The sequence below is a fragment of the Girardinichthys multiradiatus genome, chromosome 2 (genome assembly GCF_021462225.1).
Source record: "Girardinichthys multiradiatus isolate DD_20200921_A chromosome 2, DD_fGirMul_XY1, whole genome shotgun sequence".
NCBI classification, from domain to species: Eukaryota; Metazoa; Chordata; class Actinopteri; order Cyprinodontiformes; family Goodeidae; genus Girardinichthys; species Girardinichthys multiradiatus.
Genome location: NC_061795.1, coordinates 16,399,060 through 16,411,498, shown reverse-complemented (window position 1 = coordinate 16,411,498; position 12,439 = coordinate 16,399,060). Strand labels below are relative to the sequence as shown.

The 12,439-nt window shown below is 38.9% G+C and overlaps 1 protein-coding gene across 3 annotated transcripts in view; it reads right to left on the bottom strand.

Annotated features, from left to right (window-relative positions):
- Positions 1-2,252: 2,252 nt before the first annotated feature.
- LOC124881938 (forkhead box protein P2-like) overlaps positions 2,253-12,439 on the bottom strand; it is a 32,122-nt gene continuing 21,935 nt past the window's right edge. For all 3 annotated transcript variants that reach the window (XM_047387930.1, XM_047387948.1, XM_047387939.1), the window contains 9 exons: positions 11,276-11,363; positions 10,679-10,789; positions 9,844-10,033; positions 9,693-9,763; positions 8,087-8,188; positions 7,883-8,004; positions 5,895-5,964; positions 5,680-5,807; positions 2,253-4,022 (listed from right to left, as the gene is read on the bottom strand). In XM_047387930.1, the coding sequence (XP_047243886.1) occupies positions 3,893-4,022; positions 5,680-5,807; positions 5,895-5,964; positions 7,883-8,004; positions 8,087-8,188; positions 9,693-9,763; positions 9,844-10,033; positions 10,679-10,789; positions 11,276-11,363 (1,012 nt within the window). In that variant the 3' untranslated portion in view covers positions 2,253-3,892. The remainder of the gene's footprint in view (positions 4,023-5,679; positions 5,808-5,894; positions 5,965-7,882; positions 8,005-8,086; positions 8,189-9,692; positions 9,764-9,843; positions 10,034-10,678; positions 10,790-11,275; positions 11,364-12,439) is intronic.

Genomic DNA, 12,439 nt, shown 5'->3' with positions numbered 1-12,439 from the left:
ACAGGAGAGTTGAGGTGCACATTTAATTCTGCCGTGATTTGGGCAGCCGTGGTTTTATGTTTTTTGGATACAATCCGGGTTAGCACCCGAACATCCCTTTCAGACAACTTCCTCTTGCGTCCACAGTTAATCCTGTTGGATGTGGTTCGTCCTTCTTGGTGGTATGCTGACATTACCCTGGATACCGTGGCTCTTGATACATCACAAAGACTTGCTGTCTTGGTCTCAGATGTGCCAGCAAGACGTGCACCAACAATTTGTCCTCTTTTGAACTCTGGTATGTCACCCATGATGTTGTGTGCATTTCAATATTTTGAGCAAAACTGTGTTCTTACCCTGCTAATTGAACCTTCACACTCTGCTCTTACTGGTGCAATGTGCAATTAATGAAGACTGGCTACCAGGCTGGTCCAATTTAGCCATGAAACATCCCACACTAAAATGACAGGTGTTTCAGTTTCATTGTCCAACCCCTGTAGTTGTGTTGCTGCGTTTATTTGTTCACTGGTGTTACTACTGAATTTGTAGCGAGATTCAATTGCACATAGATGGACTCTTTGGTGACTTCTGAGGGCAACTGCTTGCACTGCAAATTTATTTAGGGGTATAAGAGTAAGGGGTACCGGGTACACATGCGTGCCACTCTCCTCCGATTTTAATCTGTTAAGAAAATGTGAAAATGGGGCACAGCGCTGGTGGTGCAGTTTAAGCCCGCCACCCACGTGCGGAGGCCTTAGCCCTCAGGCTGTCGCGGGATTGGATCCAGGTCTTGGTGACGCTTTCTGCACACCCTTCCCCTGCTCTCTACACTGATTCCAATCTGCTTACTGTCGAAAAATAATAAAAATAAAGGCCACTAGAGCCACAAAAAACATTTAAAAAGTTTTTTAAATGATTAATCTTTTTTGCATGGCTTCGCAATCACATACGCAGAATTATACGTGCTGCACAGATGCCTCTCTCACCTGGACAACCCTGGCAGCAATGTGCGGGTCATGTTCTTTCCATGGAACATCGACTTCCTCACCAACAGACCACAGTATGTGAAGCCTCACAACCATGTGTCTGTTGTGGTGGTATGCAGCACCAGGGCCCCACAGGGAACAGTTCTCTTTCCTTTCCTTCTGCACCTCTGACTTCAGACACAACTCAGATAACTGCTAGGTCCAGAAGTTCTCTGATGAGGGAAATGACCGGGATTACAGGGAGGTCATCACCAACATTGTCACCTGGTGTGAAGTCAACAAACCTGATAGTACCTGACTTTCATAGGAAGTTCACACCAACATCACCTGTGAACACCCAGGGTTGAGACTGTGGATGAGTACAAGTACCTAGGTGTTTATCTTAACAATAAAGTGAACTGGTTCACAGACACCAACATCCTGTACAAGAAGGGTCAAAGTTACCTCCATCTATTGAGACTAAGGTCCTCCTAAGTGTGCACGAGATTGCTAAAAACCTTCTATAACACTCTGGTGGCATCTGCAGTGTTTTATGTTGTGGTCTGCTGGGGGTGTGGCAACACTGAGCTGGGCAGAAAGATATTGAATAAGTTACTTAGGAGAGCCAGCTCTTTTCTGGACCAGCCTCTGGACCTCACTGAGGAGGTGGGTGAGAGGAGGATGTTGGCAAAGCTGTCATCCACCATGAACAACCTTTCACCCCTTCCATGACACTGAGCAGCTCCTTAAGCAGAATTTCAGGAGGTCCATCATCCCTCCTTTAACAAACATGCAATAAATTATGACTCTTTTCGGGTCACTGTAACATAAATATAAAAATGCAATTCTGTCCTAAATGCAAGGATGGATATGACTAAATGCATATCCATCATACACCAGTGCTATATCGTTCTTTATTCCAGACAAAAATCTGTTTAAGTATCGCTGACATATAGCTGTGTAGAAAGGTTAATATATTTTCTGTACACACCGTAATTTCTTAAAAATCTCTTCAAGTATTGTCTCTTTTATATTTTATAAACTATTCCTATATTTTTTATATATATTTTTAATTTGTGTGGATTTTGTATTTTATTTCCCCACTGTGGGATAATTGAAGGCTTCTATTCTGTTCTCTTTGTTTGTGTTGTTTTGTGTTGGTCTAGCACCTACACTGAACGTCGTTGTAAAGTGAGAAAAGTGGCAGAGGAGCGATGTGATCTGCACGGCAAAGTTCAGTCTGCATATGCGGGGAGAATATGAGGTATAGGGGTGTACCGAAAGCACAAAAAAAAACTACACAACATATTAAAATGTACAAGAAGTTGACATATTTTATTCAGTAACAGACGTCAGACTCACACCTGCAGCCAAAGACTCCTGTTACAAACAAAGATGTGCTCAGAGTTGATGCTGTCTACTCATTTAAAGTGAACAGTTTATTGTGGTTGAAATACATGTCTGGGTGAACTGAACTCCTGACCAGAAATAAATTAAAAAGATTTAACTAATTCAGTTTGACAAAATCCACCACAGAGATCTCCATACAGAAGGTTACATGTGTTGGTTTGAGAAAGACTCAGGAGGAAAAACTACACAGAGAACATTTTCAGCTATTTCACATTATGTTTTTGCTCTACTATAGGACTCACCTTCTGAATTTCATTACACATAAACATGGACGACAAACAAACCAGTAAATCTGGATTTAACTAGCTACTTCTTTCCACAAACGTGAGTCTAATTTGTGCATACAAGAAAAATCATTTACCCCATTTTGATGTTTAATATATTTGCTTTGTCGCTGTGCATGCCTGTCTGATGCATCTGTGCAAACTGATGCAAACTGGCAAGTTTTTATTAAGAAAAGAAAAAAATCTAGGCACATTAAAAAGGCCTACAAGCTACTTCAAAACTCACAGCTGAGAATAACAGAAAAACACTTATTTAACTGAAAAGATAACATCCAGAATTCATTTTAACTCCTAAAACATTTTTGTCTTGTACATGATTTACTCTAGAAGCTCCAAAATTGTTTTTCATATCTTGAACAGGATTCATTCTTTTTTATTGGGATTTTCTGTAGATAGATCAAACAAACGAAGGTCATTATTACAACTTTAATACCCCTCAGTAAAATCCAGTGTATCTATTTGCCTTCCGAGATCACCAAATCCATAAATATGGTCTATTTGTGTGTGATTTAATCGTATAATAAATGCAGCTGTTCTGTGAAGGCCTTAGAGGTTTGTTAAAGAACATTAGTGAACAAACCGTATTGTGAAGACCAAGGAACACAGCAGAAATCTAAAACAATATTCCACGCTTTAAACATCTCACGGAGCACTGTTTAATCCATTGTCTGTAAATGGACAACTCTAAAACTTTAAAACTACCAAGACGTGGCCATTTACCTAAACTAACAGGCTGGGCAAGGAGAGCATTAATAAGAGAAGCAACCAAGAGGCCCATGGTAACTCTGGAGGAGCTGCAGAGATCCACAGCTCAAGAGGGAGAATCTGACTGTTGAAAGAAACCTTAACCTTGCCACAAACAATGCAAGGGACACAACAAACATATAAAAGAATCTGCTCTGGTCAGATGAGACCAAAATTGAACTCTGAAGCTACATGTAAAACATAGCGTGTCGTGAAAAACTGCACATCATCCTGAGGAAATCATCCCCATCGTGAAACATGGTGGTAGCAGCGTCATGTTGTGTTGGGGATGCTTTTGATCAGCAGGAGCAGGGAGGCTGGTCAGAGTTGAGGGAAAGGTTGTTGGACCTAAATACATTTAATTCTGCAAGAAAACAGCTTCATGCCTGAAACGGAGAACTAAACGTGAAGAAGATCAAACTGCATGGCCAGCATCCCTGGATGCTCAAAGAAACCTTGCTTTACTGATGCATGTTTTATTATTGACCTGGCAGTATTGACTGTCACAGGTCATTCAAGGTCAAATAATAGCTCCTCGCTGTTTCCATGGATGTGCTGCTGCAGACTGACTGGTTTCAGTGTTGGTAGCTGGCCTTGTTGGTCATTTACTTTCAGCTCCCCATCTTCAAAGTAAAGTTGCCTACATGAAACAAGAAAAAGCAAAACCACATCAGATTTTTGGGTTTTTTTGGTTAGTACATGTGTTCATTTTACATTCAGGCAACGTGGGTTATTTTTGACCAGGACATGTCATTTAAATCCTATATTAAACAGGTTTCTAGGATTTCCTTCTTTCACCTCCGGAACATTGCCAAAATTAGAAATATCCTATCCAGGAGTGACGCTGAAAAACTAGTCCATGCATTTGTTACTTCAAGGCTGGACTTTTGTAATTCGTTACTATCAGGATGTCCACAAAATGCAGTTAAAAGCCTTCAGCTGATTCAAAATGCTGCAGCAAGAGTTCTGATGAAAATTAAAAAGAGAGATCATATTTCTCCTATTTTAGCTTCCCTTCATTGGCTCCCTGTTAAATCCAGAATAGAATTTAAAATTCTCCTCCTCACATATAAAGCCCTTAATGATCTAGCTCCATCATACATCAGAGATCTGATTGTTCCATATGTTCCTAACAGAGCACTTCGTTCTCAGACTGCAGGTTTACTGGTGGTGGTTCCTAGAGTCTCTAGAAGTAGAATGGGAGGCAGATCCTTTAGTTATCAGGCTCCTCTCCTGTGGAACCAGCTCCCAGTTTTAGTCCGTGAGGCAGACACCCTGTCTACTTTTAAGGCTTGGCTTAAAACTTTCCTTTTTTATAAAGCTTATAGTTAGAGTGGCTTAGGTTATCCTGAGCTATTTCTGTAGTTATGCTGCTATAGGCTTAGGCTGCTGGAGGACATAATGACCACTTTCACCCTCTTCGCTACATTCTCATACTACTCTCCAATTTTGCATTATTTGCTGTTATTTCAGCTTTTAACTTTATGTTCCCTCTCTTTTCTCTTCCTAGAAGCTACACCTGGCCTGGCTCTGTGTCTACCTGTGACACCTTTCTGGAGAGGGGAATCGTCCAAGCTTCTGCTGGCAACAACTTAATGCTCACCCTCTACCGATGATCCACATAGCCCTGTCCTTTAGTGTTTAACCCTTTCTCTCTCCTAGACATGGTGATTGACTGAGCTTTACTGTGACTAACTCTATGTGCTCTTTTTCAGACTCTAACCTTGAAAACTGGCTCAGAGTTTATCTGTTTTTTCTTTCTAGGTGAAACAACTAAAGGAGCTACATCCATTAACATTTACTTTTCCTTCCCATAGAAAGTACTCCTGGATCAGTGCTTCTTTGTTCTCTTTGTGTCTCTACTCTGTTCTCTCAAACCCCCAGTTGGTCATGGCCGCTCACCCTGAGCCTGGTTCTGCTGGAGGTTTCTTCCTGTTAAAAGGGAGTTTTTCCTCTCCACTGTCGCTACATGCATGCTCAGTATGAGGGATTGCTGCAAAGTCAACGCCAGTGACTGTCCACGGTCTCTACATGCTCATCCAGGAGGAGTGAATGCAGCAAATCTCTGACTGGATGCAATCTGCTGGGTTTCCTTAGATAGAAAGACTTTTTAACCAATTTGAATAAATAACTGAATGTGACTGCACTGTTCAATGGTTAGGATTAATTGGAATGTATGTACCTGACTTTTGTGAAGTGCCTTGAGACGACATGTGTTGTGAATTGGCGCTATATAAATAAACTGAATTGAATTGAATTATATATCCCATATATTGTGTGTATGAAATGCAACTCACTGTTGGACTTGAGAAGAGAGACTTTGTTTTCTGCTGCTTTTGCCGTCAGCTGATTTGTTCTCGCCTCTAAGGTTTCTGCTCACACTCTCCTTCTTGAGCCCCGGCAGCGACGCCTCTGCCAATGCAGCCTCAAAATATAAAAAAAATGTGAAGTTTAAATTTCTGTCATAAGGGAGCTGCTAATCAAAAAGGTTACTGAAACATCCACATCTCACCATGAAGGTAGAGTGGTGAGTGGTGCCCACAGTGAGACTGGAGCAGACATTCTTCACCAGTGATGGATTCCTATAGTAAGGAGTGTAATTTATATTAAGGTAACTTAGAGCATAAATGTAAATACAAAATAACAGCTTAAGTTTGAGGTTTGTCATAAAAACTGGTCTGAAGGATAGAACACAGGAGAAGATTTTATTTTATTAATGTTATTAGTTTTTGGACCATGGATAGCTTTATAACTATTCTATCTAATCTACATTCTTATTTACTAATAATGGAGAGCTGTGTTAATGAAACAAATGTCTATAACACTAAATATGCATTAAAATCTTAAGTTTGCTTAATCTTTTACTGTCTGGTTCATTTACAGTTATATAATAAATAAATTATTTGTATTTTTGTTTTCAAAGAGATTCTAAATTAGGCAGAGATTGTTAGTTTAAATATAGCTCAAGGAGCACATTAAATGTAAGTATTTACCATTGACCTTAGCTACTTAGGCCTAACTACAACCACTGGAAGGCGACAATGTGCTTCCAATATGATTCTTGGTATATGTTTAATAGGCACCTACAGGCATTAGTGTTATACACGTACCAGTTTGGCTGTGTGATGGTTTCAGGTACATTTATTACACATTTCTATAAGGGGTTAAAGACACAGCACAAGACGGAACTGGATACAGAATTGTATATTAGAGATGCACCGAGAAATCAGCTGTTGACTGGAATCGGATGATTGTTTCCTATATGGGGCCTGACTGGTGACCAGCCAATTACTGGGTTTGTCTTTTTCTGTCCTTGTATAATGTAATTTTTGCCGCTCAACTGGACCAGGGATTCATGGCAATAGAGATACTGTTTCTCAGTGGGACATTACTTGTTAAATAAAATAAAACAACATTTAAAAAAATTTAAAATTTTTTTGATCAGTGAACACACCATACCTAAATGCTACCAGGTTGCGCTGACAGCAACAGTCTTTGGTGTGGTGCTATTTCTCGGTTATGAAGACTCAGAGCTACCTGTTTTTAGTATTAGTGAAGTCTTCAAAAAAGACATCAAAGGAAGCACAAAAAATTACAAACTAATGTAAAAGGAAACTTTCTTTTTTATTTTCTTCTGTAGTGGTGGATACTATCTGTTTTTATTTTTTGTTCTATATGTATGTTTTGTACACCATAATGCTGCAGGCCTGGTTTTAACTATTGCTGGCACTTTATAATTTTGGTGTGTACATATTGTTTGTGTCTGTCTGTCCTTTAGTAAACTACATGGACTGGGTGGCTGTATACAAATTATCATTTAAACGATTAATAAAGTTTTCCTGAAAGTTAATTTCCGAGATAACAGGAAGGCCAAACTACAGAGAAAAAAGTTGCTGTTTTATCCTTTTGACCTTTCAACCTATGGCTGCCATCTTAGAGTAAATAAGGGTTGAAAATATCAACAGAATAAACACAGAGTAATGCTAGCAGGGCAAGGCACAGTATTAGCTAAAACCAAATTCATAAATCTATTTAAAAATAAATCAGAATTGAAAAACACTAGAGATCGGAAATTGGTCCCAACATTCGGATTGGTGCATTAATTCTGAATTTACTGCATATTGTCTTTATGTATTTTATGTAGTCCATTTTAAGCTGACATTTCTTTGTTTTATGATATCAGAATAACAGCTGGTGCGTGTGTTACAGTTCACCTTGTGAAGTTTGCACTGATATTGTCACACAGTCACAGATCATCAAATATCTTTCTTTATAAATATCCAAAAAATAATTTAAAGCTACTAATTTTGCACTTATTATTTTTTCTCTCCTTATTTTGCCAATTTTAATATGTAGAAATTATGTACTAGTATAAAATCATACAGTAAGCACTAATATAATGCACTGCTTTTATTTCTTGCTATGAAAAAAGCAAATATCATACATCATCATATTTAAACTCATATTTAGGTTGATGTTAGTAGTTAGGAGCTACTGTACCCTGCGATCTTCTGAGACCTTCTCCTGTGATATTCCTCCTCATCCACCGTCCACACTGCACCTTTCACGTTCTCCACGCGCACGAAGCACTTGTGCAGGCTCAGGTTGTGGCGGACCGCGTTCTGATTCAGAGTGACCGAGTTATTACTGCTAAATGAATCAGCTGAGACACACACAGAGTGCGTTATCTGCAGCCGTGCTTACCTTCCAGGTGGCTGCGTTGCGTCTGAAATATGCGAAGGTCCTCGTGAACCAGTTGTATATCTCATTGAGTGTTAGCTGCATGTCTGAGGCTTCTATGATGGCCTGCAGATAGATGGAGTATAAATAAGCATTTAGAAAAACTGCACACTTACATCTCAGTTGGAAACCTCACTGTTTTACATTGAACATTTCATGTTTTTGCACAGATATTACTCTTGGCATGATGATGACATTGTCCTGCAAAGGATTTCATTCATTATGTTTTGTCAAGCTACCATCAGAAACCTCTGTATATTTTCATAAAGCAGTGCATCAACACAAAGTAAAGCCTAATTGTGAAGTGGAAGGAAAATGACAAGTGGTTTAACATTTCTGACCAATATAAATCTATACAGTGTTGTGTGCATTTGTATTCAGCCCCTCTGATTCAAGACGTTGTAGAACCACCGTTTGCAGCATTTAGAGAAGCAGGTCTTTTGGATTATGTATCTTCCAACTTTGACCATCTAGAGGCAGAAATTGTTGCATATGCTTCTTTGAGGAAAGTCTCAAGATGAGTCAGATAAGATGGAGAGCATGTGTGAATATCGATTCTCAAATGGACTTTGACTAGGCTAATTTAACAGATGGATATGCTTTGATATAAACCATGTAAGTGTAGTTCTGCCTGTTTGTCTTTGGTCATTATCCTGCTCCAGGGTGAACCTCTGTCACAGTTCCTAGCAGCTTTTCTTACCTCTCACCATTGGCAGGGTGTTTTCAGGAATATATGCAGCGTTAGTTGTTTGCCACACATAGTGTTTTGCATACAGGCCAAAAAGTTCAGTTTGGTCTCATCTTACCAGAGAACATTGTTCCATATATTTGCTTTGTCCCTACATGGCTTGTTGCATACTATTAACTGGACCTTTTGTGGCATTTATTTTCAACAGTGGCTTTCTTCTTGCTAGGCCAGATTTGTAGAGCGCACAACATCAGTTGTTCTATTAGATCCTCCAGACTTATCATGGGCCTCTTGGCTGCTTCTCTGATTAATGTTCTCCTTGCCATATCTTGGTAAGTCTGCTGTGTCCATTTTTTTGGATGATGGATTAAATGTTGCTCTGCGAGATGTTTAAAGGTTGGGACAACTACATTGCTTTGTGGAGCAGACCTATCACTGATGTTCTCTTACAAACCTCTGAGGCCTTCACAGAATACCTGTACTAATACTAAGACTAAATTACCCAGGGGTAGCATGTGACTTCTAACAGCAAGGCTAGGTTGGATTTTATTTAAGGGTATCAGAAACAAGCATGTGTCACTTTTCTTTCACTTCACAATTATTCAATTCTTTGTATTGATCTGTTACATAAAGTCCCAATAAAAGACTTTTGAGTTTTTTTTAAGCCAACATGAGATTTTTCATAAATACCACCTGTAAGGCCTTTTTTTTAAAAAGTTCCTAATTTATAAAGTTTTGGTTTTTATTCATATTTTACTATAAGGCCCAAGTGCAAACATTTAATTTAGATAATTTGTCTTGTTAAAACCCAAATAGAAAGATGTGAAAACACAAAGTCAAACAATCTTTAAATATTTGAAGTCTGGTAAGAAACGATCATACCTGCCGGATCAGGGCTGCGTAGGTAAAAGGTGGTCTGATATCAGCGTTCTTGTAAATTTCATATTCATTTTCTGCAGAAGGACAAAACAGAGTGAGTAATGAAGCAACAAGAAGATTTGCAATCAGAGTAAAAACCACTTCCACAGTTTACCTGAAGACAGAGAGATCTCCAAAGGGTGATGACGATGCTTCATGGTCCCCATGGTGTAACTGAAAATGGGCTCTTCTTCCCCACAGCCTTGAGGTGGAGAGCTGGCACTGCTCAGAGGTTTGGGAGTACACTGGCCAGAGTTCTGGTGTCTCAGAGCGGGCACTTTGTTGCTGAGGGACGCTAGACGGAGCTGAAAGCAAATGATGCCAGTTAACAAAGAAATAAGATGACTGAAAAGACAGACAGAAAAACAAAACAAAAGTGAGACATTTTTAACCAACCGTGACAGAGCGATTGGCTTTGCCTGCTCTGAGCTGCTTCCACTGATATCACAATAGGAATGAAGCCAATTATTGTTAATTACAGGGTGAAATTGTTTGGTGAGTGTTGTGATTAGGGTTCGGTGTTTGCGAGATTAACAAATGATTAGTTTCATCATTATCAGAGCATGTCCGCTGTCTGGAAACAGAGCTGCGCCCATCTGGTGCCAACAGCTGGACACAAAAACTCAAAAGGAGAGGAATAAAGAACAGGAACGGTGTCGGAAAAATGTGCACAAAACAAATGCATTGGAAAATTCAACTGTGTCTGACCTTCATCTTATCTAAGCCAAGCTTTTTTCTTTGTTTCTGTAAAAACACCACTATGCCTTTTACAGCCCACTCAACTGTAAATGTTCTCCTGCTCAATTACAGCCTGACGCTATCTACACCCGCAGGAGAAGATGAAGTTTCAGCTCTGCATGCATTAAACGTATTCATAGTTTTCCTAAAAACATTTGTAATGCTTTAACCTTCCCAGCTCACTCACTCTAATATCTATGCACTCTATTTACCTGGGGGCCATGAAGGTCTGCAGCTGCATCAGATTTTGGTGACTGAGAGCGTAAGGAAGGCAGATGCAGGTGAGCCATCATCGCATGCAGACGCTCTCGTTCTTTGCTGAGCTGTTCAAGAAGATGAAATGGTGTCGTGTGAAAAACCCTGACTATGGATAATTAAAATGGAACTCTTTGATGCGAACACATTTTCCAAAACAAAACAATTTTCCGCTGCATCTAACATCTGCTGAAAGTCAGTGTTGGCTGCCCACTGCACCAGGATTTACTCCAAGAATAAAAGTAAGAAAACACAAGAATAGGAGTCAGATTACTGTAGTTTTTGTGTTTCTGATGAGTTTTTTTGTAGTAATCATGAATCTGGAGAAGACAACTCCTACTCAGAACAATGAATTACTTTTGCACATATGATACTGAAGGCTGGTTGTTATGGAAACACTAAATTAGGCTGATATTTATAAAAAGTGTCAAAAAAAGGTATAAACAAAAGGAAAAACAGGATTATAAGGGCTACTTTTAAGTACTATATAGTTTATTTATACAATGGATACAAACTCGTCATTTTATAGGAAACACTCGTTGACTCCTTCTTACCTGCAGCTCAAGCTGCTGGACCACTTGCATCTGGACTCGGCAGTGAGCGGTACTCTTGTCATCTAGAGTGTGTTCCCTGCTCATGTGCCTGGAAAAAAACATCCCAAAGCATTCAATCACTTTTCTTCTTTATTCTGAGAAATAGGCTTTAAGAAGATCACACAGATATCCACAGCTTTCTTCTTTGCAGATGACAATATGGTGTCATCTATAAAGCATTTAAAAACATCAATTAATGTAAGAAATTCAATACTGACATTCGGATGGCTGTTAAAAGTTAAAGTTAAAGGATCATTAAATATAAATAACCAATCTTCTTTAGGTGAAAAAGCTTTTCCATTACTGAATGAAGTCAAAAACTGATTTCAAGAATAACTTTGATACTTATTTTTTGACCCTGACACTCCCTCATTTAAAGACTCTCGTGTTTGTCTTTTCTTTTTTTTTTATCCCAAACGATGCGTGTTTGAAAGCTCACTAACATCTCTCACAAATTAGCTTCCATGCATGCTGTATAGTGTTAGAAATCTGATACTTTCACATTTTTAGTGAAACTCAAAACAAAAAAGGCTAACTGGATACCAAGTGAAATCATCAAATTATTTTCTGAATCTCTAATGTAAGTAAGAGTAACATTAGCAGGAACCATGAAGCCAAATTCTTCAACATCAAGAATAATAATCAAAATATTTGTTTGTTAGAAATGTCAATAGATCCTAATGTGGCTCCAAAAGGCCACTTTACATTTAAACAACTGCAGTTTTGGACATAAATAATCATAATATACCAAATTTCATTCATCATTTAATTGCAATTTCTCTTCTTGAGAAATTTTTAACGCCTCATTTTAACTGATTCTGGTTTTGATCTGGTTGTGGCAGGCAACTCATGTGAAATATGACAGATTCTGACCTCAGATCGAACCAAATTACCTCAGAAACAAATTGTTCATTGGACTCATTTTATTACACCTCCACACAGTGAACTATAAATTGATCGCAGAATTTAAATCGCTAGTTGTCAACATAGACACAAAACGTCCTCCTTGTCAGGCACAAATTGACACATGGTCAGTTTAAAAATAACAATAGCAGACACCTAGGGTGCATGCAGGGCACACCAAAACAGCAAAAAACTAAATGATAAATGGGGTAAAACGACCAG